The sequence below is a fragment of the Stenella coeruleoalba genome (assembly GCF_951394435.1).
Source record: "Stenella coeruleoalba genome assembly, chromosome: 2".
Classification (NCBI taxonomy): Eukaryota; Metazoa; Chordata; class Mammalia; order Artiodactyla; family Delphinidae; genus Stenella; species Stenella coeruleoalba.
In genome coordinates, this window is record NC_137147.1 from 111,002,597 (window position 1) to 111,028,044 (window position 25,448).

At 45.1% G+C, this 25,448-nt stretch overlaps 1 protein-coding gene across 1 annotated transcript in view; it reads right to left on the minus strand.

Annotated features, from left to right (window-relative positions):
* Positions 1-25,448, minus strand: part of ABHD2 (abhydrolase domain containing 2, acylglycerol lipase) — a 108,351-nt gene that overhangs the window by 11,482 nt on the left and 71,421 nt on the right. The window contains exons 5-7 of the mRNA XM_079910171.1: positions 14,158-14,341; positions 3,660-3,752; positions 998-1,108 (exon numbers count right to left, since the gene is read on the minus strand). Coding sequence (XP_079766297.1) covers positions 998-1,108; positions 3,660-3,752; positions 14,158-14,341 — 388 coding nt within the window. The remainder of the gene's footprint in view (positions 1-997; positions 1,109-3,659; positions 3,753-14,157; positions 14,342-25,448) is intronic.

The window sequence follows — 25,448 nt, forward strand, 5'->3', positions numbered from 1 at the left end:
CCTTTGAGTAACTGTTCATGGGCATATTTCAAAGTTACTTGGTGTAAGAAGGCTACTAAAATCCCATAAGGAAGGTAAATACAGATCTCATACTCTTAGGTCAATATGTGCCTATCTATTGGATGAACACTAGCTTGCTTTAGGCCACACCTGAAGGTATCAAGTGATCTCTAAATAAAAAGGATGACTTTTTCAAGAGAACGATGAGGTCAGAGATTAACTTTACCTCTTCCAGCTAATGCTAACCTCAGTCAGAAACTACTGGTGCCAGGAAAGAGGACACTGTCAGTGTGGTGACCTCAGGTGCCTGGAGAGGCCTGGAAGGGCGGCAGGGAAAGGGCAACCGAGTGAAGTGGGCGGGCTTTGCATATTACACTCAGAGGAGAGTCTTTACGCCCCTAAAGGAAGAGGCTCTGTCCATTTTTCTTGTAACACACAGCTCTCTCGGTCTATTTTTGGTTTTTCTACTTTTGATAGAGACATAGGCAGGTACAAGAAATATTTTCCTTCTCCTTTTACTCCAATGCCACATGCAGTTTATGTGACATCTGATTCCTGACCAGTGTTGAGGACTGTGGACAACTAGGGCACGCATACCCCAGCTCCCCAGTTCAAGCTCAGTTGGCCATGCAGGAATGTAGAACGAGTGGTCAGAGCCTCTTCCTATTTTTTTTTTTTTTTTACATTTTTTGGCCATGCCATGCCATGTGGCATGTGGGATTCTAGTTTCCCGACCAGGGATCTAACCCGCACCCCCTGCATTTGAAGTGCTGAGTCCTAACCACTGGACTGCCAGGGAAGTCCTCTTCCTATTTTTTTAAGAGACATTAGAAATTTGGATTTCTCTGTGAAATCTTCAGTTTTTAAACAGTAGACATTAAAAAAAAAAAAACAACCAAAACCCTTAACACTAAAGTGGGCAGAGGAAACCCCTAGCGCTGGGCAGCAACGGCCTGCTACCTCCCGCCTAGCACCCTGCCCCAGAGCATGGGCACACCTCATCACATTGTCGTCGATCTGCATCAGGGATGTGGCTGTGTAGAGGCGGCTCAAGTCTGTGTCCTCCAGGCTCTGAGGTTTCTTAACATGGTCTCCAAAAAGAGCTTGCCTACAATGAGACAAGAAGCAAACAGAGAATGAAAAGCAGATGATAAACCAAATCATCACACTGTACAATGAAATACCTTACAATTTTGTCAATCATACCTCAGTAAAGCTGAAAAAAATTTTTTTTTAAAGCACATGATAAACAACCACAGCCGAGCCTACTTTCTTGCCCAGAGGCAAGCCAGGAGAGGGTCTCCGACATAGCGTCTGCGCGTAACTTAGAAATAAATCCCTTCAGGCTTCAGAATGTCCCAGAGGACACCCTTGCACCGTTGACTTTTGAATAACCGAAGAAGGATCAACAGCAAGACCTTATTTTCCTTGCCGCTGTCTAAGGGGCAGCTAGACAAACTGAAGATTGTGTTTGAGCCTAGGTGACTATTACAAAGCTGGCCCTGCAGAGAGGTCTCAGGATGGGCTCTGTGGCCTGTGGTGGGCTGTCAGCCAAACAGTGGGGGGCCTTAGTCTAAAGTTGTGGAGGCCCCATCTTTACACTGGTGTTGACACTGCCCCCTTTAGCAGAACCCCTTTCTCTTTATGAGCCCTTTGTGTCACTTAACAAGGAAGATAACGGTTAACCCATTCAGCATTTGGGCAAATCAACAGCCCTCCAATATGTTTGCTAAAAAGCTAACGTATACTCAGAAGAGTAATTATTTCCAGTAAGAAAATGATCCTTCTGGAGAGGATGACAACAAAGGCAGAGATCAAAATGTGCACATTTAGACGTCCATTCCCAGCAAGGGCTCTCACTCACACAGCTGAAGGAAGACTGAGTTTGCTTTGAGGTTTGGCCCTACAGTGGGAAAAATTCATTACGGAAACTAAATGCTCTGGTATCCATTCACAACCTCTTCCAAAGAAGAGGAACAGATTTCTTAAAAATTTTTTTTTTCAAAAGAGTATTAGGAAGATTATATACTTAAAGGATAGAATTCACAATTTAAAGTGTGTCCCAATAAAACTAGAATAAAATTTTAAAAAAGAAAAGACAATGCTGATAGAGAAAAAAAATTATAATAAAGTATCCCTAAAATTTCTAGGTGTTTGGCTTTCTGTGGTAAATTTTAAAAATGTAAATACCCTGAGAGCACATCCAGAGGACTCTGCCAGTTTGTTAAGAATTACAAGATGGACCCTTTGGACTAATTTATTAATGGCAAGACTGGGCCCTGTAGCAAAACAAATGTTCCCTGGGAGGAAGGAGTTCACTTTCCATTGCAGAAGTATGGGAAGACAGACAGAGGACTTGGAATTGGTGTCTGATGGCCTGGTTTCACCCCTGCTGGAACCTCAGCAAATCCCTGGATCCATCCAAACCTCAGCTGAGCCATACCTGAATCAGGGCCCAGCACACAACTGATGCTCACACACCATGATCTGAGCAGAAAGTCAGCCAGCCCGGGGGACATAAGTCTCCCTGTGCCCTCCACTCACCCAACACCAGGGCCTGGGGATGTGCCTGACAGCCTGAGGGGCCTGCAAGCGCCAGCCTTGCCCAGGCGCCATGTGAACCCCACCTACAGGAAGCCCAATCTAGGGTGCTTGGCTGGCCAGGTGGGCAGTACATTTTATTTTAATCACTGAAAAAAAATAGGATAAGAAACTGATCATTCAGTCAGGTTGCTTTTCCTAGGATGGCATCAAAACCCCCCTAAAATTGTACTTTTTGAGTGCCCAATATGTACCAGGCTCTGGGGGAATCAAAACACGCCCGAGCCCTCCAGTGCTTTCCAGTTTAGTTCATGATGCGGGACTCACACTGCGGAGGCAGCAGAGAAACGACTTGTCAGGGGAGGAGCTAGCTTCACAGAGGCAGATACCCGAGACGGACCTAAAAGGATGGGCTGGGTTTGGACAAGCAGAGATGAGGGGAAGGGGGTCCTCAACAAGGGCATAAGTGGTGTGGGAGAGGCCAGAGGGCACGTGGGCCTCTGAGCGGCCTGGTCCAGCTGGAGAGGGAGGGAGGCATGGGGGAGGAGGGAGAGCCAACATCGCTAACAGTAATCACAACGATGAAATCATCACTAATATTTCTTGAGCGCTACTGAAGACCAGGTGCTGCTCTAAGCACTTGTCAGGGGCTAACCCACCAAAGGATTCTGAGCAGGAGACAGGCAGGCAGAGCATGGAGAGTGTGGACACCATGCTTGGCATCAGCAGCCAGACTCCTGTCATGCTGCTGCTTGGTCACAACCCCAAGAGCCAGCAGAGAACGATTCTGGATCCCCAAGCACAAAAGCATCCTAAGGAGAAAAGCTCCCCAACAGTGACAAGCCACCCTCAGGATTGCCCGCATTTGGGAAAGAATGGTGTGGAAACGGTTTCTCTTTCTTCTTGGACTTTTTGAAAATTATGGAAGCAGAAAGCGATTTGGTGAATTTGGTAGCTTGGGACAAGTTTGTTTCTAACCAAGTCACAGAACAGTCAGCAGACAATGTGTACCACCTCTGCCTTTTTTTTTTTTTTTCCTGGAGAAAGAGGAATTTTGGCTTTTAGTGAAATAAGCTCAGAAAGGAACTGTCTCCCAAGGGATAGGGAAGGCAACACACCTGTGCGAGAGGATAATTTTCTTCATGTTGTCGGCCATGAGGAAGTTGTAGAAGCGCCGGCACTGATCCCACTGCATGAAGGTTTCCTGGGCCCTGGAAGAACCACAAGTGACAGTGAGAGGGACTGTGTCCTGGAGAGGAGAGGATGGGGCTGGCGAGGGCAGGAGGCAGAGCTCTTGCCGCTGGAGAGCGCCGGCTCCCTACGCTGGAACGTGGGCTTGGATGCGTGGTCCTCAAACTACCTGTAGAGACACCAGAACAGCTGAACGCTGCTGAACATGAGGCCCCAGCCAGAAAGCTCTCTGGGGCCACAGGCTTTGTTGCTGACACTCCTGACGCCCTCCTTTCATCACCTTGGTCTTCTCTTCGTCACAGGACCTATTCAATTGTCATTTGAACATGTTCGCTACTCGGCTTCCTACCCTGCAAGCATGTTTTTCTGGCTTAATAACAGGAGTGTGTAAAGGGAGGGGGTGTGTGGAGAAAATAAGTGCACGGAAAAACCTGAAAACACTTATATGTGGAATCTAAACAATACAACAAACTAGTGGATAAAACACAAAAGAAGTAGACTCACAGAATAAACTAGTGGCTATCAGTGGGGAGAGGGAAGGGGGGAGGGGCCGTGGGGGGAAGGGTTATTATGGGAGTGTATGAAATCGTGTGTGAAACTTTTAAAAATGGTAAAGCACTATAGAATTTAAACAATCATTCAATAACAGTTTAAAAAATGGGACGGGATAAAAAACCAACACTTGTTGCCATTTGTGAGGCAAAGGAAAATCATATACTTTGAGCTTTCTTTTGATTAGCCTTAGCATATTCAAGGGGCAAGGAACGGAAGAAGTAGCGAGGCCATCAACCCCTTCTAGGCCCAGCTGCTGGGGCTGGTCCTGAGTCTTTTTCCCTCTAGAGCTAGTGTGTGATTGGCACGGCAAGGCCTACCGACGTGTGGGGTCACCAGGCAGGCAACACCCCTGCTTCCAGATCAGGAGACCACGGGCTCAGAGACGTCAAGCGACCTGCCCTGGGTCACACTGGAACGGTCAGGTATGGCTGAGTCTAAGCCAGGCCTGCCTGGCTCCAGCACGTGTGTTCCGCCACCATCACCTTATCCCTCCTCTACTCGCCTCTGCGGCCAGATTTCCTCACCCACGTGTCAGGTGAACAAACACCGATGTTGTCATTCCCAGGCTGCCGCTCAGCCCTCCCCACTTCATGCTTTCTTCCCTCGGGGGGTGTGAACCCAGACACAGCTGCCATGGAGGCCACGCTAACCTTCATTTTGCAGATTTCTGAGTCTTGAGGCCTGATTCCATCCTGGGAATGAGTCTGGGTGTCACTATTCCCGTACAGATTCCATTGGCCTCATCTCCCAGATGGCCAGAGAGGGGACTCTTGAGAGAGGGTGGTACATAGGTATTTTTTTAAAAAATCCAGGGAGTTACAAAAGTAATTTCCCCAAAACTGCCACACTTCAATTTTGGAATAACAAACATTTCCCATAACATCGCGGTTAAAAAATCAGAACTGGTGGGAAGTTAAAAGTGAAAGGGTTTGTGGATTTAACGGCCTATGATGTGCTCATAAAACATGGGCTAAAGCTCACAGTGAAGACTAACACTGCCTTCAAAGGTCAAAAGGTCATTCTATAAATGCACGGGTTTTTTGTGGGGGGCTCCCTGAACACTGTAGGAGCAGAAAGGACGGGCCGGATCACCATGGGCAGGGCCCCAGCTAAGGCAGGACTGTGGACACTTGCCTCTTGGTCTGAGGGAGGAGGGGGGTCACCCAATCTGTGACCCACAGCCTGCTGCCAGGGCAGGTCTCCCTCCTCTGACCTTGGACCCAAGCTGTCCCTTCTTCAGAAAGCCTATGGTCTCAAAATCCCAGCTTTCTCTTGCCCTCATCCTTTTCTCCCTTTGCTGACCTTCTAACTGCTTTTGTTAGTATCTCCTTCATATTAGAGGAACTGCGGAGGTTGGGAAGGGAGGGGGCACTGACCATAAATTTAAGCTATGAGAAGATGCTCCAGTGCTGCAGATTCCTTGATTGAATCACCCCAGAGGTGCCACTCACTGAAAGGCTCTGGGAATACACGGGGGCCCCGGGCTCAAGGGACTGGGCTGGGACCAATGTTTTACCCAGTCAACGCTGGCCAACATTGATTCCTCATATCTTCGGTTTACCACTCAGTATATTTAAGGGATGTCTTTCACTACCTCTGAATATAAAATTAAGGGATTGAAACCTAATTTTATATTAGTTTTAAGAAAACATAATCAAGACCAACATATTATAAAAACATTCATTTCATATATCTAAAAAATGACCTGGTTTCTTCAATACCACCACCACCAACAAACTGAAAAGAAATAAAAGAGAGGGGGATCCTACAGACTAAAAGCAACTGAAGAGACAAATCAATAAATGCAATGTGTGGACATTATGGGGATCCCAATTCAAACAAACTGACTGTTAAAAAAACTTCCATGAGACAATCAAGGAAATCTGAACACTGACTAGAAACGGGATGATATTAGGAATTATTAATTTTTCGGTGTGATAATGGTATTGTGATTATGTTTAAGAAAAAGTCCTTAGAGTTTTTTAGTGCTACTTAGCGAAATATTTACAAGTGATATGACATAATGTCTGGGATTTGCTTGAAAATAATCCAGTTTACGGGGGAGTGGTACGTGGATGAGGTGCAGAAGAAACAAGAGTGGCCAAGAGCTAAGCATGGTTGAAGCTGGTGGTGGGTACACGGGGGTTCAATATCCTATTGCTTTTATTTTGTATGTGTCTAAAATGTTCCGTAACAATGAAGAAGAAGGAGGAGGAAAAGAAAGATAGAAAATAGAAAATCTTTTGGATTATGAGCTACTGAAAATTATTTACCCTGCTGAGGACAGCCAAAGATCAAAGTCAGTTTTAACTGTTAACCCTGAGCCTCAACAACCATTTTCAGGGATGGCAAAAGACCAGCAGGTGGTCTGGAACCATTATATACATGGCCCGTCAAGAACCTCACTCATGCAGCTCCCACTGAAGCCAAACTCCAATTTATCTGTCATGTTTTTGCAGTGAGAGGAAGCAGGAGGCAGAACCAGGCTAGAGGGGCAAACGAGCCCAGGGCTTGGGGCTGGTGATGGGATGAAGGTCTAACAAGATGTCCAGGCCACCTGGCTGGCAAGAGTTAGAGCAGAGACTTGAACTAGGGCCCATCTGACCCCACTGGGTAGTTCACCAAACTCTGCAGAAGCCACTTCACCTCTCCAAGCCTCAGTTTCCTTATTTGTCAAATCAGAAGGTTGAACTAGAGAAGCAGTTTTCACACCCAGATTGCTCTGTGGCTGAGGTAGGTAGACAGTTCTATCACAGGCCTGACAGAGGCCACCCTGGGGGCCTTGGTGTTGCTTTCATTGCTTCTGTTAATGGTGGATGGACTTCTGCAGACAGTGGTGGATGTTGTGAGTGGGGAGCCGGCCAACCGGTGGTGTTAAGAATGGGTCTGAATTCTGGCCTCGGCTGAAGAGACCTGAGGGATGGGCAGGCTCCTGGGCATGCATCTCATGAGGATGAAGAGAATGTCTGCCTGGAAACCAGATGACTCAGTCAAGAAGGTTTAAAGAGAATGGTGGTGGTGGTAGGGGAAGAACACTCAGATGAGACTATAACATAGGGTACCATGGCAGACAGACTTCAAGTATGACAGGGTGATAAGCATAGTGGTGTCATGAGAACAAACGGGAAAGAACGGGGAGGGAGAGATGACATTTATAGCCTCAGATACCGGTATGCCAATGGAAAGAGCACGCACAGGTGAACTCAACTCGGCAGAGTCATAAGATATGAGAGGTATCAGTGAGACTTGCTGAGATGAGAGCAGGATTGGAAGGAACCCTGCGATGGACACTGTGTAGCTATTTAAAATAAGGTAGACAAGGAGAAGCAGAAAAGTGCTATATGACAAGAAAACAGAGACCAAGGTGGAAAAACATGTGGGGAATGTTTGGGTGAGATCTGCCACGTCAGATGGAAGAAATGAATTTTCATTTTTTGATGCAAAATGGGCACCAAAACCAGGGGACTTCAGCTCTCTAGACACTGAAAGAATCCCTTACTTGGCCACACAGCAGAATATCCAGGTTCTTGACTTGCCTCTAAATAGCTATGTTCTCCAGAAGAGAGAAGGGATGGCAGGAACTGCTCCCAGGCTGAGCTAGATACTGGCCCACCAGGAGAAACTGGCTGAGGACACAGCAGAGATGTGTGGAACCTGGGAGAATGCAGCTAGGTCATAATTACAGGGAGGAAAGCCTTTGTATAATCCAAAGTGAACCCTTGTTGGAAGGAAGGCAGGTTTCATAGACTTCAGAAAGAACGAGATGACTCCAAAAGGGATGATGCCCCCTGAGAGTCGCAAAGCCCTCAAAAATGATTCTGTCATTGAGATGGCAAATGAGAAAAGACAGTACCTCAAAACACTAGTAAGGTTTCACTGGGAGTCTTATTCCAGAATGACATGTATGGATTTTTAAAGAACTTTATCCATCCATCTACCTATCTATTATGAAAACCAATAAAGTTCTTTAAAATGCTGTTATTTCTAATCAATGTAACATTAATAAGATATTACCTGTACTGGTTTCCCAGCCATCTGCTGGTGAGAGATTTCTCTTTGCAGGGTTAAAAGAATTTTAAAAGGTGCTGTGGCAAGAGATGGATATTTTCTTTTCTTTTTTTTTTTTTGGCCGTGATGCACGGCTTGCGGGATCTTAGTTCCCTGAGAGCAGGGATCGAACCTGAGCCCTCTGCAATGGACGCGTGGAGTCCTAACCACTGGACGGCCTCGAAGTCCCAGGAGATGGATTTTTAAATCACTTAGAAAAGGGTCCCAACAAAACAGGGGTCTGTAATTATGTTCAGAACAATCAATTAGGCAAGGAAGAGCTGAGACAACTGCTTTATGCTCCTGGGGTACTGCTCAGAGAAAGCTCAACTTTTCCAACTCATACTTTGCAAAATGAGTGGACAAGGCATCCATTAAAAGGAATTAAAGTTGGAAGAGAATGAACTGGGAGAAGAATGCATCTAACACCCAAAGAAATTCAAATCTCCTAGCGCATATAAATTTCATCTCAGAGTGCTGGGAGACTGTGAGAACACCACATAGCTTTCCTGTGGTCTTTGAGAAAATATGGAGGATGAGAATGAGAGACAGGTTCTATACGTCTGGGATGGGCAAGTATGACTCTCACATTCCAAAAAGGGGCACCACAAATTAAGATTGGTGAGGAATTTCTTAAATACGGTCCTAGGCAATATTAAAAAATAGCTTGAAAGTAATATGCCAATGAAACCTTAAAGTATATTAAGTATTTTCCCAGAATGCTTCCACACCAATATAACCAATATTTTTATTTGCGAAGGGAGGGGGTTCCCCTCCAGGCTTTGCCAATATGCAATCATTAAAATTTTTTTTTAATTGTGGTAAAACACACATAAATTTTACCATCCTAACCCTTTTTAAGCGCATAGTTCAGAAATCTTAAGTATATTCACACTGTTATATAACAGATCTCCAGAACTCTTTCATCTTGCAAATCTGAAACGCTATACCCAGTTAAATGACAACTCTCCATTTCTCTCTCCCTACAGTCATATTTTTGCATAGTTACCTTCCCCCCTACGTTTAATATATACAGTCTGCCATTTTATATATTTTCTTAATTAAAAAAAATACAAGCAGCCTTGTTTTCTACTGAATGGGTACATCATAGCTTACAACTATCCCTCTTGCTGGACACGTGGGTTATTTCTAACTTGGCCCTACAAGAGAGTCATACTGCAGTGGGGCAAAACCAGGACGAGCCTTGAACAGTGTGGCCTCTGGGAGGAAGATGGTGGCACCTCTGTGCCCAAGACATCCAGCAGAAGGTTCCCGGCTGGCAGCTGGTTGCCCTTCAGGGGCAGGGCTGACCTGTGGAGAGGTCGTTACCTCCAGCTACTTCAGCTTGAGACTGCAAGCAAAAGAAAAGCTCTCCGTATCCTACTAGGGACTGGGCCCAGAACTCTTCACACCTGCCTGTCTGGGCTTTGTGGCCAGACAAGGGTAGGGATGGCCACCCACAAACCCCCTTTCTTCCTTATCAGAATATTTTCCCTTAGGATGCACTTTTACAGGAATGGGATTAATGGGTCAAACGGCATATCATACACCCTCATTTTTCTGATTACAAAAATTAACAATGAAAAGTAAACAAAAATCCCCAAGGACAAAACATTTGGTTAGCTTCATAACCCAGTGGTGGCAAAGTTAAGCTCTTTTTTTTTTTTTTTTGCGGTACGCGTGCCTCTCACTGCTGTGGCCTCTCCCGTCGCGTGGAGCACAGGCTCCGGACGCGCAGACCCAGCGGCCACGGCTCACGGGTCCAGCCGCTCCGTGGCATGCGGGATCCCCCCGGACCAGGGCACGAACCTGTGTCCCCTGCATCAGCAGGCGGACCCCCAACCACTGCGCCACCAGGGAAGCCCTTAAGCTGTTTCTTAAGGTTGGAATTCTGTCCATGGAGTTTTGTCTAAACTCAGCAGATTTTCCTCCTTTGCTGGGCTCTGTTAAAAAAATTACTGAGTATTAAAATTATTTTACAGCTCGACTATGAACACAGGTTTGATGAAGTTACAGCTCTACAGAGGGACTTTATGAACGATAATGCTTGCTTTTGTCATAAACTTATCCATAGTCTGGAGTTTGCCCATTTGCAAAAGAGAGAATATATGCATAATTCGGCAGGAAAAGTGGGGCCTGCCTCTTCCTTGTGACAGGAAGGCCCTGCTAAAAATGCTGGGCTGTTAAAGTGGCTACGAGTTAGTGGTGCTCATGCACTCACTTAGCCAGAAACATACTGCATTTAGGGAGATCTGATGGTTCCTCCACTGCCCTGTAAGGGGCCTCTGGCCCCACCTCACCTCCTTCCAAAAATCCCTCCCCACTGACTCCCCACTTGACTGAAGACTTCCTTGGCACCCATATGCCTAGCGTGTCCCCATTAGTGACATTTATTTGTTGGTTTGCTGCTGTGTAAACATCATTCTATTGCCATTAGGCAGGTACAGACTATCTCTTACACCCAAATGGCAACAGAATGCTTGTATTTACTCATATTATTATTGGCGGATTCTTCAGTGCAAGATTGTTGAGGGCTTCCTCAGCAATGACGACTTGATTTTACCTGAAATGAGACTACAAGACCTTCCCTTCCCTTTTCTTTAAGCTCCACGAGGGTGGGGAATTTGTTGGCCTTGTTCACAGTTGTGTCCTATTACCTAGAAGGGTGTCTTGCTGAATGAATCAAAGAATCAATGAATGAATTAATCACGGGTAATCTTTAGGCATCACTACTTCTCCCTCTTGCATTTCTGTCTGGTTGCTATTCACTGGATGCATTTATAATGAAGGTCTTCATGACAGCTTCAAACGATTAATTAAACCAGAGAGTTAGGCTGAGTCTGACCACACACATTTCCAGGGCTAGTTAGTTGGCTGCTCTTTATCCTGAGGCAACATGTTAAGTCAGCTGGATATCATGTAGTTTTGGCACATCTGTTTCCCTCCTTCACTGGTTCAGCACCTCATCAAAGGTGAGCTAGTTTAGCAGCAGCTAGTCTGCTCTAACTACAGCAAGCAGGCGCTGGCTTCTGAGCCTAGAACTGGCTCTGGCTAGTGGGGAGGTGCGCTATAGGGACGAGAAGCCAGAGGGAGGGGATGGATCACTGACAAGCGGTTGTGTAGACTCAACAAGGAGGAATTTACCGGAAGCATGAACTCCTGTGTGGCCCCTGCAGAGGCAGACGAGCCCTCCCCGCTCCACCTTGGCATATAGGAAGCATGGCTGCCATCATCCCAGTGCTGAAAAGGCTCATTGCCCTCAAGCCTTGGCAGGAAAAAAAAGGTTATGCTGGTTTAAAGTAAGCCACTGTCATTTAGCAAGTAGATCTCATTAAACTGTTGGGGGGACCTGAACTCATTAAAATGTTGGGGGTGCACATAGGCGATGGTGTCTCCTTGACCTGCTGCCAGTTCCTGTGTGTAGGGCCACAGGATCTTAGCCTTAGCATTAGTTCTCTGTGCTCTAGAGGATAAAGTTGCCTGTTTCTCTCCTCTTTGCAGGAGGCTGATGTGACAGTGATTATGAGTATCAAGATCTTTGAGGTCTCAAAGAGAAGTGGTGTAGACCACGCCTGCAAAATGTTCAGCACCTCACAGATGTTGGTCAGTTTCCTAGCTTAAACCTTTGTCTTAGTTTGAACACCGTGGATCGGCAAACGCGTGAGTCGTGTGCTTGGCCAGCAGCAGATGGCGCTGTTGCAGCAAAATGAAATCACGCTGTTGCTGAAGAGTCTGCGCGTTGAAAAAAAAATGAAAACAAACTTGTCCTACATCCTCCTGCTTGTCAAATCCAGGGCTCTCTGAACACAAAGTCAGTGTTCACAGTAATTTGACAGCACTTGGTTTAGGAGGGGACTTCAGCGATTCTGATTTTTACAGATGCTAGAAGCCTTGCCAAAAACGGGACCACTTGCCAGGTGACAAGGGCCTCCTGCCAGGCCCTGCTCCCTCCCTCGGATCCTGTGGCGGGCCCTTTGCTCATTGCTCTAATATTCCAGTCACTGGGCAGGATGGGACTTCGGTTAACTCTGGTTACATAATGGCTATGAATTGGGAGTTGAATATTTTTAGCCAAGCCAAAATAAAGGAACATGTCCTGGCTCACCAGAGTATAGAGAGGAGTGAACGGGAGGATTCCCATCAGGAGGACAAGGGGACTAACCTAGTCCTGCAATATTAGAGCTGGAGAGACCGCTGAGGTCCCCAGGCCCAATGACGGCTAAACGTGGCTAAATCTCAGGAGTCACCTGTGAAATGTGTCCAAACGCAGATTCCCGGCCCTGTGACGCAGATGCATGAATCAGGATCTCCAGGGCTGGGGCCCAAGAAAATGAGTTTATTTCTAACACGATCCTCCAAGTGATTCTTAATGAAGTGAGGCAGTCGCTAGTTCACTAGATTGGTCTTTGTCATCCACTGATCTAGTCCACTTCTCCTTTTACAATGAATAACGATGATAATTAACAGTTACTGACTTAACTTTCTACATGCCTGGCACTGTTGCAAGTAGTTCATGCCCATTAACTCATTTGACCCTCACAATGGCGCCATGGGGTAGGTACCATTTATTATTACCGTCATCTGCATATTGCAGGTGAGGACAACCGGAACCTAGGCCCTGGCGCTGGAACTCAGGGAAGGTTCCAGCAGGGATGTCTTTCATGTCTATTTTTGGGTACATTAAAATTCTCCGTTTTGGCCAGCTTTAAGGCTCAGGCAGAGGCTGAATTCCGAGCTTGCATTTGCCCTTTGGATATGTTGACTTCACATTCCAGTAACAGATATTTTTAGAAATAACGTAGCCCCTTATCCATTAGAAAATGACAAGATAGGTTTAAACTACACCATGAGAGATATAGGTGAGGCAAAAAGGAAGGATTCATTTATTAACTATAAGGACTCTTTGGCATTAGACTGGATCAATCAGGGAGCTTTTTGTTTGTTTTTACTTTTTTGGTGTGATTTTGGATTTCAAGAGTTCTTTAATAAACTGGTCATACCCACTGGTAATACAAAAGACATTATCATGAGCAGTGAGTACAGGAAAAAATATGAATGCATTTAAAGAGTCTGGAAAGATGTGTGTGTGAGTGTGGTGTGTATGAGTGTGTGTGTGTGTGTGTGTGTGTGAATGTGTGTGTGTGGTGACTCTGGAGTGATCTAGGACAACACTGATCTGGTGGGAGGTCAGAGCAGACGATAATGCCCTCCTAGGACTCCTCCTTCAGGGTTCTGTTGTTGGGAGACTAAGGGGAGAGGTAAACCTTTACCCAGTAGGTCATCTCTTGTGTGTGATTCTGGGATGCCTGAGAGAGATGACTATTTGACAGTGAGGGTATGGATTAAATGGTTTCTAAAGACCCCTTCCAGATGCCACCTGAGACTCAATACTTTGGTAGACAGGAGGAATCTGGGGTCATAAGGCCCAGTTCTCAGACCCTGGTTCACCAAGTCTCCTCTGTTTTCATAAACCCACAGTTCTACAAAACTCCTGGAGCAAGAACAGAGTTAAGTCGTCTCACAGAGACTCCAAAGGGGAACAGCAGCTATTAAGGGGGGCTTTGGCTTATTCAATTACAGATCTGATCCCAAAATAGAGCTGCATATCCCAGGCTTAAGGGGTCTGATAAGACAAATCCAGTGTACGATGTGGAAGCAAAACAAGGTGAATCCAAGACCCAGAAACTTCTGCTCAGTCTGCCCCAGCATTTCCCCTGCTCTTCATGGACCAATGTCTGGTGCACTGGGGCATCTCAATAAACGAGTGCCAACTGGAGGACCAACGGCAGAAAGAACTGGGAGCATGTGGCCGGGATCACTCACCTCAGTGCACTGTAGCCCTGGCACACGCTGACACAGCACAGAACCTTTTCTTGGTTGGCCTGGGTCTCTCCCAAGTATTTACACACGATGTTACCGCCCAGGCTAAAGCCCACGACCACCAGCTGGGTCAGGGGATATGTCTTCTTGATGTAGTTTACCATGGCTCCAAATTCCCAGGTGCAGCCTATGGGCAGAGAGGTAAGATGACTTGGTCATTTCGGGTGCAACAAAGATTGGAGAAAATGTGAGCTGGAAGGTTACTAAGTGGGTGTTAAGACTCTAATAGAGAGAGAGAGAGAAATATATACGTACGCAGCCAGCCCTCTGTATCTGCTGGTTCTGCATCCGTGGATTCAACCAAATACAGATTGAAAATATTCAGAAAAAAAATCCCAGAAAGTTCCAAAAAGCAAAACTTGAATCTGCCGTGCACCAGCAACTATTTACATAGCATTTACATTGTATTAGGTATTATAAGTAATCTAGAGATGTTTTAAAGTATACAGGAGGATGTGCATAGGTTATACGCAAATATTATGCCATTTTATATATGGGACTTGAGCATCTGTGGACCTTGGTATCCGTGGAGATCCTGAAACCAATCCCCTGAGGATACTGAGGGATGACTGTATAGGAGTGTGTGTGTGTGTGTGTGTGTGTGTGTGTGTGTAGAGAGAGAGACACACATACATTCAGCCAGACAGGCAGACTTCTCTTTGGCTGCCTGCAGCGAAGTTCCCAGATGCCCCTCAGTATTAGAGGAAACACGACATTAGTAGTGCCCATGAGGGAAGGGACCATGTATCAAACGCTTGTACAATGCTCCTTTAAAGATGGGTTGTAAGAAACCTATCTGGATACTCATGGAAATTAAAACAGATATTCAGGGTGTACATGAGCACCTGTGTTTGCACACACAGGTAAACAAAAGCAAGAGCAATACTCTTTGGGGTTAGATTCTTAGGCTACAAAATAGGATGTTACACCCACATGTACAATGATTCATGGTGTTAAGAAAAGTACCAAGTGGATATTATTTACAGGACTGCCTTGTCAATGTGGGGAAGGGAAGGAGAGACAAACTTTAGTCCAGAGGGACGGCCAAGATGCTCTGTGGGATTAGGATAAAATGTTCTTGGTGACATAGGGACAGGTGCCGTGGGAGACAGACCCATTCAGAAACATACAGAGGAGACTTCTGAACGGAGAGGGTGTTTGGGCCCAGTCTGCCCAGGAGGGATGATGTCAACTGGTATCCCCTTGGGAAGTTGGTGAAGTCATGTTATGTCTCAGCAGCTTTGCGAAGAGGAGAAGGTTAGTGGCCATACAAATGAAGGGGTTCATCACATCCTTCTAAGGCCCAGCCCCAGACTCAGCAGGGAGACAACTTAAAATAAAACCTAACAGGGAAAGTGAGGGACTTTGCCAAGAGGCATGTACGAGACAGACCAGCATGAAGACGGTATGGATTTTGTTCGTTGAAAAAAAAAAATGAAAACAGACTTCTTCCACATCTTCCTGCTTATCAAAGCCAGCTCAGAGGGCTGGACATTCCTAAGAGAGTTGAACGGCTCCTCTTCTAACCCACAAACCCTGAGGGACACGACCTTCTGAGCCGGGACAAGCTCCCCCTTGGATCTGTCTTCCTCTTAACAGTGGAAGGCCAGCACAACCCCATGCAGGGGTTCTCAGCCCATGGGGCACAAAGAATCACCTGGAGAGGGTGTTAGAAACGGGCATTCCTGGGTTTTACCCCTAAAGAGGCTTATTCAGTAAGATGGTGGCCAGGCCCAGGAATCTGCATTAAATGTGTTTTTTTTTGAGTTAGTTATTCATGCACATGGTACAAAATTCAAATGACATAAAAGATGTGGTAAAAGATACTTTCCTATACTCTTTTTAAAAATACCAATGGCAGGGCTTCCCTGGTGGCACAGTGGTTGAGAGTCCGCCTGCCGATGCAAGGGACATGGGTTCGTGCCCCGGTCCGGGAAGATCCCACATGTCGCGAAGCGGCTAGGCCCCTGAGCCATGGCCCCTGAGCCATGGCCCCTGAGCCATGGCCGCTGAGCCTGTGCGTCCGGAGCCTGTGCTCCACAATGGGAGAGGCCACAACAGTGAGAGGCCCGCGTACCGCAAAAACAAAACAAAACAAAACCAATGGCAGCATACATATTGCTTAGCACTGTTTTTTTTTTTTAACAATATGTTTCGGAAGCCATTGTGTAACAATACACATAAAGCTGCCTTCTTTTTTATTTTTATTTTTAATGAGGTATAACATACACCCGGGAAAGTGCACAATCGATGAATCTACGCATTTACACCCATGCAACCACTGTGCAGATCAAGACGGAAAATATTCCTGACACTCCTAGAGGCCCCCTCGCGCCTCTTTCCAGACAAGATCCCCCAGACTTTGACTAACGATTGCAATTTGAAAGTGTTCGGAGCTCCTGAGGCTTGGAAGGTGGCAAAAGATGCTTAAGACTAGGGGAAAAACTGGGGGCCAAGAGCTGCTCCCTCCCAACATGGAAAGACCCAGGCGTCACCCTGAAAAGGAAGTACGTCTCTCTCTCCATTGAGATATAAGAGATCAAGTCTCCTATTTTTCTCCCTCCTGCACCCAGCAGAGGGTGGTGCACCTTGCAGCCCTTCAATAAATAGCTGATGAATTGAGTGGATTCTGAAGGCCTCTGATGGGTCCTGGTGACAGCCTCCTGGAGCAACAAAAAGCTGGTCCAGAGGGAACCCTGACTCTTAACTTAGGAATCTGAAACGCCAGACTTTTGTCCCCACCTAGGTTATTTATCCAAGTTTCTCTTTTTAAAAAGGTAGCAATAGAAGGAATGTTATATCTCTGGGAAACGCTAGGTTTAAAATGGGGAGATGTGATGTAAAAGAGGGGGGAGTCTTCAAACACACTCAGCTGATATCACGGCTGCTCAGGCATGCAACATATAAAGAATTCAGAACTCCTGTTACAGACATTTGTTCACCTCTCTTAGGCCATAAGAGGCCTTAAAAACACAGCATTAATGAGGCAGTCTGGTCCCATGGCTGAGTGAAAGAGCTCTGTGGTCACACTGTTTAGGGTAGGCCCCTTTAGTGGCCCCCAATGCTCTCAACTTCCCAATGATGACAAGCAAATCCTGGGGTACAAGGAAAATCTATACCTCTGGGCTCCCTGCTGGAGGCTCAGAGTCCACAGATACAGCATGGGGTCTGGCAATGGGTACTTTTAACAAATACTCCAAATGATTTTTATCCTAAGGGAACTTTGGAAAATACCTTGGGCAAGTTACCAAACCATTCTGGGTCTGTTTCTGCATCTGTAAAATGGAGGTAATAATGGTGAATACCTTACAGAGTTGGTTTGCAGGACTGAGTAAAGTGATGTAGGTAAAAGGCTTAGACCAGGGCATAGTAAGTATTCAATGTTAACTATTATTATAACTGTTACTTCTCTTCTCTTTTAAAAATATTATTTAAGTACACCCATGTTCATAGCAGTTTTTATTCACAACAGCCAAAAGGTGGAAGCAACCCAAGTGTCCATCAACAGATGAATGGATAAACCAAATGTGGTACATGTATACAATGGAATATTACTCAGTCTTAAAAAGGAAGGAAATTATGACACATGTTGCAAAGTGGATGAATCTTGAGGACATTATGCCAAGTGAAAAAAGCCAGACACAAAAAGACAAATACTGTCGGATTCCACTTACATGAAGTACAAGGAGTAGTCAAATTCACAGAGACAGAAAGTAGAATGGTGGTTGCTAGGGGCTGGAGGGAGGGGGAATGGGGAGTTGTTGTTTAACGGGTATGGAGTTTTAATTTTGCAAGATGAGAAGTGTTCTGGAGATTGATTGCACAACAATGTGAATGTACTTAACACTACTGAACTGTACATTTAAAAATGATGAAAATGGTAAATTTTTGTGTATTTTACCACAATTAAAAAAAATCATTTAAACAAGGGATTGTAGCTTAACACTTGAAAAGGCCAATTTAGATTTCTAGATTTTTCTCCAAAGCAGTGTTCTGTGATCTGACCGCACATTAGAATTACCTGAGGATCTTGTAAAACAACAACAAATACTAATGCCTGGGCCCTCCCCAAACTAATTAAATCAAACTATCTGAGGGTAGGACCCGGGCATGGGTGTTCTTTTATGAGATCTACAGGGGACTCCAAAGTGCAACCAGGGCTGAGAACCACTGTTCCAGGGAACAAGGATCCGTTTGGCTCAGACTAATAGGAGAAAGCATTCTTTAACGCATACTCCCACTTGGTCTCTGGACCAGCCTCTTCAGACTTCCCTTTCCACTTGCAGTAAGCAATCTGCCCACACGGAGGCACTGCCCTGCCTTTTGGAAGCTTCTGAAGCAGGGCTGCTGCCCTGGTAGCTGCTTTCCAAATATTTCCTCAAAGCCAGGTTTCTGTAGTGGGTGAACCCCTGCTCAACCCAACAGGGCAGCTCTACCGGGTCCATCAAACTCCTAACAAAAACAATCTTTAAAGCCCTAAATACCCACAACTGCTTTCTGGTAATCGTTCTTGTAGAGTGGATCAGAAAAGCTGCATTGAGGTTAAATATTACTGCAAGAAAAATGCACTAGCCCAGCGGTTCTCAAAGTGTGGTCCCTGGCCCAGCGGCATTAGCATTGCCTGGGAATTGTTCAAAATGCAAGTTCTTATGCCTCACGCCACCTACTGAATCAGAAACTCTAGGGGTGGGGTCTAAACAGAGGGCTCATTAAAACACAGATTGCTAGGTCCCACCTCCAGAATCTTTGATTCAGGAGGTCTGGGTGGGATGAGAATTTTCATTTCTAGCAAGTTCCCAGGCAATGTTGGTCCAGGGAACACACTTTGAGAACCCCTGTCTGAGTTGATAGGAAAGGTGGGTAAAATCTTCAATTTTCTGTATCTTTTGGCCTCTCCCGTTGCGGAGCACAGGCTCCGGGCGCACAGGCTCAGCGGCCATGGCTCACAGGCCCAGCTGCTCCGCGGCATGTGGGATCTTCCCAGACCGGGGCAAGAACCCGTGTCCCCTGCATCGGCAGGCGGACTCTCAACCACTGCGCCACCAGGGAAGCCCTCTTTTGTCTTTTAAAAGGGCGGTTCAGAGAGATGCTTCATGTCACTCACAGTTAAATAAATGCAAATTAAAACGACAATTCACAATCCTTTTCCACTGCCTATATTAGAAAAGATCAACTTTGCCGATACCCAGCACTGGGGAGGGTGTGGGTACCGGGACTGCTGGTCCATCCACTGATGTGGGAGTGGGCACTGGAATAGCCTTCAGAAGGCAATGTGGTAACATTTATTAATGCTTTCAAAAGGACAAACCTCTGGTCCTGCAATTCCACTTTGGGGGACTTTATACTGCAGATGTGTGCGAAGATATATGTGCAAGAATGTTTCCTGCAGCGCTGTTTGCAGCAGCAAAGGATTGGAAATAACCTAAATTTCCACCAGTAAGAGGACTAGTTAAATTGCTGTGAAAAAGAATGAGGTAGAGTCCGGTCTGCTGATGTGGAATGACCCTGACCCAGCTTACTGAGGGGCCAAAACAAGAGCGAAGCAGTGGGATGGCACCATCTCCTGTGTGTACTTGTGTTTTTAAAGGGATTATATGTGTACACATATCTGATTGAATATTTGCTGGAAAACTATAGCAGTTATTATATTATTTTTTTTTTTTTTGAAGAGGAAAACCAGGGGCTAGGATGGGAGGAAGACATAGTTTGACTTATTGCTATACAGATTTTTGCACCATTTGAATGTTTTTCCTGTGTATATACATTACTTTTTCAATAAAAATCCAGCCAGTTAAAAAATCTAGTGAAAATCAAGAATAATTTCTTAAAAAGATGTTTAAATATCCTTAGACCAGTTTCAACTATGTTAAATACACCCAACACATCCCTCATGCTGGGGCAGTGATGTGTGCAGCTTGTGATGGGGACATTATTTGCCTGTACAAGAAATGGTACTAAGGGACTTATTGTCAATTGTTTCTACCACCATTTCCTTGGGACTCTGCCTAATTTTTTCATCCCTTGGCTAATTATTTGTATCTTTAAGTTTTGTTCTACCATTGAATGAGCCTCTCTATTAGACTATAAACGCCATCAAGCAAAGATATTCCTGGTGTTGTTCACCACTGTATCTGTGGGGCCTGGCACTCAGCGGGCACTCAGTCAGTATCATCCAAACGAATGGGAAGGAGTCACTACGTTCCAGGCCCTGTGCTAGGCCCTGTGAGTGAGTGGGAGCAACGGGCTTTGGACCCATGTCTAACTCCATAGCCCAAGTCCTTTGTCTTGTATCCCAAATCTACATAAGTAATTGCACGGCCAGGATTTATTTTTCAATTGTGAAAAGTCTTACTTTTTCACCATCTGATGCCTTTTGGACCTACCTATCTTTATCCAGGTCTGAGACTAATTATTTGAGACCTAGAGGAGATGTTCAGATGTCACTGGGGCGGTTACAAAACTTGGATTTTGTAACTCGGATTTGCTACACTACTGAGGAGCAATTACAGCTAATCGTGTAGGCACTTTGGGAGCCTCAGTTTAATTCGATTCAAGCACTTCTGATCTGGATAAAAGGCCAGGTCTACATAATCCTAGACAAGCTGTTGGGTGTTTTGTGAAGAGCTGCCATCTCTCCCAGGCAAGGGAAAGGCAAGGACATGGTGTCTGCCCAGCTCCAGGATCAGCCCGCTGGTAGATGCAGGGTCCTCCCGGGATCTCCACCGGATGTCAGTTACCAAACACCCTCAGTGTCTGGGAACCCCTCCCTGGGTTCTTTTATTAAGAGCTGCAGCTACCTGTTTTTTTAATACTAGGAGGATTGTAATGAGGTTCTATGTATTTAATCCTTAAAGGATTAGCACCAGTAACAAGATTTAGGTATATAATCTTTTTTTTTAATGTTTCTATAGCCCACTTTAAAAAAATTTTTAATCATATTTAAGTGTACAGTTCAGTGGCACTAAGTACATTCACATTGTTGTGCAACTCTCACCATCATCCATCTCCCGAATTTTGCACCTTCCTAAACTGAAACTCTGTCCCCATTAAAGAGTAACTCCCCATTCCCCCTCACCAACCCCGCCACCGACCCCGGCCCCTGGCATCTACCAATGTACTTTCAGACTCTGTGAATTTGACTGTTCTAGGTCCCTCGTATAAGTGGAATCAAACAGTATTTGTCTACAGACAAATGTATATTGGAATGCATTTTTAAGGTTAACTTAATATATGTCCTGCAAACAGATTGTACCTTTTTCTCCCCCCTGTGCTATACAGTAGGCCCTTATATAATCTTGTTGCAGGTTTTTTTTTTTTTTTTTTGTGGTACGCGGGCCTCTCACTGTTGTGGCCTCTCCCGTTGCAGAGCACAGGCTCCGGACACACAGGCTCAGCGGCCATGGCTCACGGGCCCAGCCGCTCCGCGGAATGTGGGATCTTCCCGGACTGGGACACGAACCCGTGTCCCCTGCATCGGCAGGCAGACTCTCAACCACTGCGCCACCACGGAAGCCCTTGCTGCAGCTTTTTAAGACGACAAAATAGGAGGCACTAACCTGGCCTTAGACAGATGAGTACCACAGGCCTATGTTGGAAAAGCAAACTGCCGAGGACAGGAGAGACCTTTTTCTTGTACCATCTATTTCAAAAGCCATTTCCCCCAAAATGGCACTAACATGACTCAGTCAGCTCAAATACAAGGACCCAGAGACGTGGTCTTCCTTGTGGATGGAGACTTTGAGTCATCTCTGTATCCTCCACACCAGGCACATGGTGGGCGTGCCATTGATGGAGTTCGGTAAGAAGGAAGTTTGAATCATGCGGCATGAAAGCACACAGTATCAGCCAGCGTGACTGAGCAGGGGACGGGAAAGAAGAACCTAAATGTCCTTCCCACTAAATTTAATGCAAGAGAGTGGTCAGCTAACAACATGGCTCACTGGCAGACTGTTGGCGGCCTAGCAGCCCCTAGCATTTTCATAGTGAAGGTGTGTGAGTCATTTCCTAGAGCTGTGGGCAAGCTGCTGCAAAGCTGACTCACTCGGGAAGAAAACAGCTGTGGAAATAAAGTGAGAGCCTTCTTTGCCCACCATATGAATTTGCCTTGTCTTTAACTCTGAAACAAAGATTTTCGCAAATGAGTGCTGTTGGCTTTGTTTCCCGGGGTACAGGATGCTGAAAACTGCCCTCTTCTGTCTGAAGGTTAAATATTCAGATCTCATCCAGAAAGCACAGACCTGTCGAGGCTCCTCCACAGTTCTGCTCACAGTATTACTCCCCAACATGTCCCTAAACTCTGGGCCCCTCCCTGGGCACCCTCTCCAAGCTCAATGACTCTCAGCAGATGGTCTTGTCAGATGTTTTACTAAGATGCTTGAACTTCTGCAAATTCACTACCTTCGCTTCCCCATTCTCCCTCTCTCTTCACCCACCTCCCCGCCCCCCCCACTCCCTTCCCACAGTGTCCTTCTGCCATTATAACACTTGACTGTTGCAGAGGCAACACAGTTCCTGGCTGTCATCTGGAATCATGAATACGATTCAAAATGTAGTCTGCATCACAGATGTAGAGAACAAAGTATGGACACTAAGGGGGGGAAGTGGCGGTTGGGGGCAGTGGTGGTGGGATGAATTGGGAGATTGGGATTGACATATCTACACTAATATGTATAAAATACATAGCTAATAAGAACCTGCTGTATAAAAAATAAATAAAATAAAATTCAAAAAAAAACTAAAATGGAGTCTGCATCAATTAAAATGGTAGACATGAAAAGCTTACAGAAACATTTATGTTCATGATCTAATCAAATATCTTCAGCTAGATTGAGCAGTTACTTCTACTTCTAACAAAGTAGAAGTTTCTTAAAAATCACTGTCTGCAACTCTTTGTGGCAAAATGCCTTGGATCATGTGGGTGACCTCTACAGCATGCTGTATAGCAGAGTGACCATACACCTTAGTTTGCCTGAGAGAGTCCTGGAGTTTGTCTGTTATTCTGATGCAGTTATTAGTAAGGTCCTTTTTCACTCTCATAAGTGACCCAGTTGGGTTGCTAAATTATATGGTGACCCCAGGTACAGGGCTTCCCTCCCTTCTAAGATGGAAATGCTATCCCCTAAGCAAGGCAAAATTTTCTGATCTTACATTGAGGTTCCAAAAGACAGTTAAAAAAAAAAATCCTGTATTAAACCCAATTGGACATTAATGAGCTCCTCCTCCAAGCAACAGAAGATGATGCTGTGATTTCATGTACCTCTTCTCAGCTTGATGTCTAATGTAAGAAAGCCAGATGTTTAGAAATAAGGGAAGAGCCCACTTCACTGTTTAAACTCACAGGAAAAGGTAATTTAAATCGTTTGAGACCATTTTCAATGTCAAAATGTCCTAGGTTGGTGTTCGGTCCTAAGTTCTTAGGAGGCTCATGATTCTAAGGGACTCAGTCACCTTATTGACTGAGTCACCAATGCAAGGTTATTATTTTTATTCCTTTCATCTGATATAGAAAAGACTTTTTAAAAATCTTAAATTTTTCCTCTAATCAAGATCAAACTCATAGACCCTTTGTCACTTGGCTCTTAACTTGGCTCTTAACTTTCTGGTCATAAGACATCAAGGTCAGTCTTCGAAATGGAGGTCAGAATAACCACAATTGGATCATTCTGGTTTTTAGTTCGTTTCCTTGGCTGGTGGACTTGATCCAGCTCTACTTTGCTCTGAATATGAATACTGGACTGCTGGGATAAGGCATTTAGCCAAAGATAAAGATGGAGCAGAATATTTCCTGAATTTACTGGTCCCCTGCAGCATCACTGACGACATTACTCACATTCCTAACACCGCCTAGGTTAAAAAATCAATTAAGTCAATTGTTCACTACCGCAGTGTTCCAATTAAAGATTAGGCCCTGTATGATAAATACACTTCAAAAAAATCTTCAAGACTTCTATGCTTTCCTTCATTTTCAAGTGTTATTCATTGATCTCATCCAGAAGATAGGGTTATGGACCCCCAGTCTGTTCCAGCAAAGTATCGTACTTAAATAAGAAATTTAAAAGACTGATAAATTCTACCCTTGTGGGTTCTACTAGTCATCCTAACAGTTTCACATTTTGTCTTTGGTCAGATCAGATAATGTCATGTAACTCATCAAAAGGGAAATCTTTAATATCTGCTGGTTAAAAAAAAAAATCTATGAACTATTCTGAGGCAAGTGGTAAGGAAATTTTTTAAAGAATGAAAATAATTTTTAGAAAGTTAAAATATAGCTAATAAACATGTACTACGATAAAAACAACTTTCCAGTACTGATTTTGAATATAGAAGCCAGTAACATTGAGCTGGAGGTGTGTGACCATCCCCCCTACCCTCAGCCTGGGCCCACCAGATTTGGCAAGGAGCCAGTACTGAAGGTTATGAAGCTGGAAAGCAAGCACTGCACCCTTCAAAATAACCACCGGGGCCTTGCCATACCTGTAAAAAGAGTCATAACTCAGACCAAGCTCAAAACAGAAATTTATGCTCAACGAGCACTGCTTCTCAAATTGGCCCTTATGACAGTTCACAGGCAGTCAACTGTTTGAAGCCGACATAGAGGCTAGGCCATTTAATTGTTCAAGTAAACTTTCACCTTTTCTCCTCTAAGTGGGCTCACAGAAAACACAAAGTAAGAGTGAAAGACTAATAAAGACAATAATCATTGGCATTTACTGGTATTTGCTGGGCCTCATGCTGTGTACTTTTATATTAATGCTAACTTCCCCAGCTGTGGAATTCAAATTCCCATCTGTTGGACTCTAAAACACTGCCTTTTCCTTATGCAGGCATTCCCTGAGCAACTCTCTCTAAGTGATACGCTATATGAAGGAGATTAACAAGAACATAATATAAAAATTGAATATTAAAATCTGGCCCCTGTCCTTAAAAAGGCTGCTGTTGGTAAATATTCTTCTTGGACAAGCCCAGCCAGTAAGTGCAGACTGATTGGGACTGTTTCCCCCCCTTCCCTCGATGGTGAGCTGTTCTTCACTAGAATGGGAGCTTCCAGAAAGCAGGGACTTGAATTCCCACCTGTATTCTCATCACAGGGTCTGGCCTCATGAATGTCTGTAGGATGTGAGATAAACAAAAACCAGAGCCCAAACCCAACAGGCCTGTTTCTGTGGCTCTGAGAAGCTCCTGGCTGCTCTTTTGCCTTAAACCTAAAATGTATCCGACTGGGAACTATTTCCTTA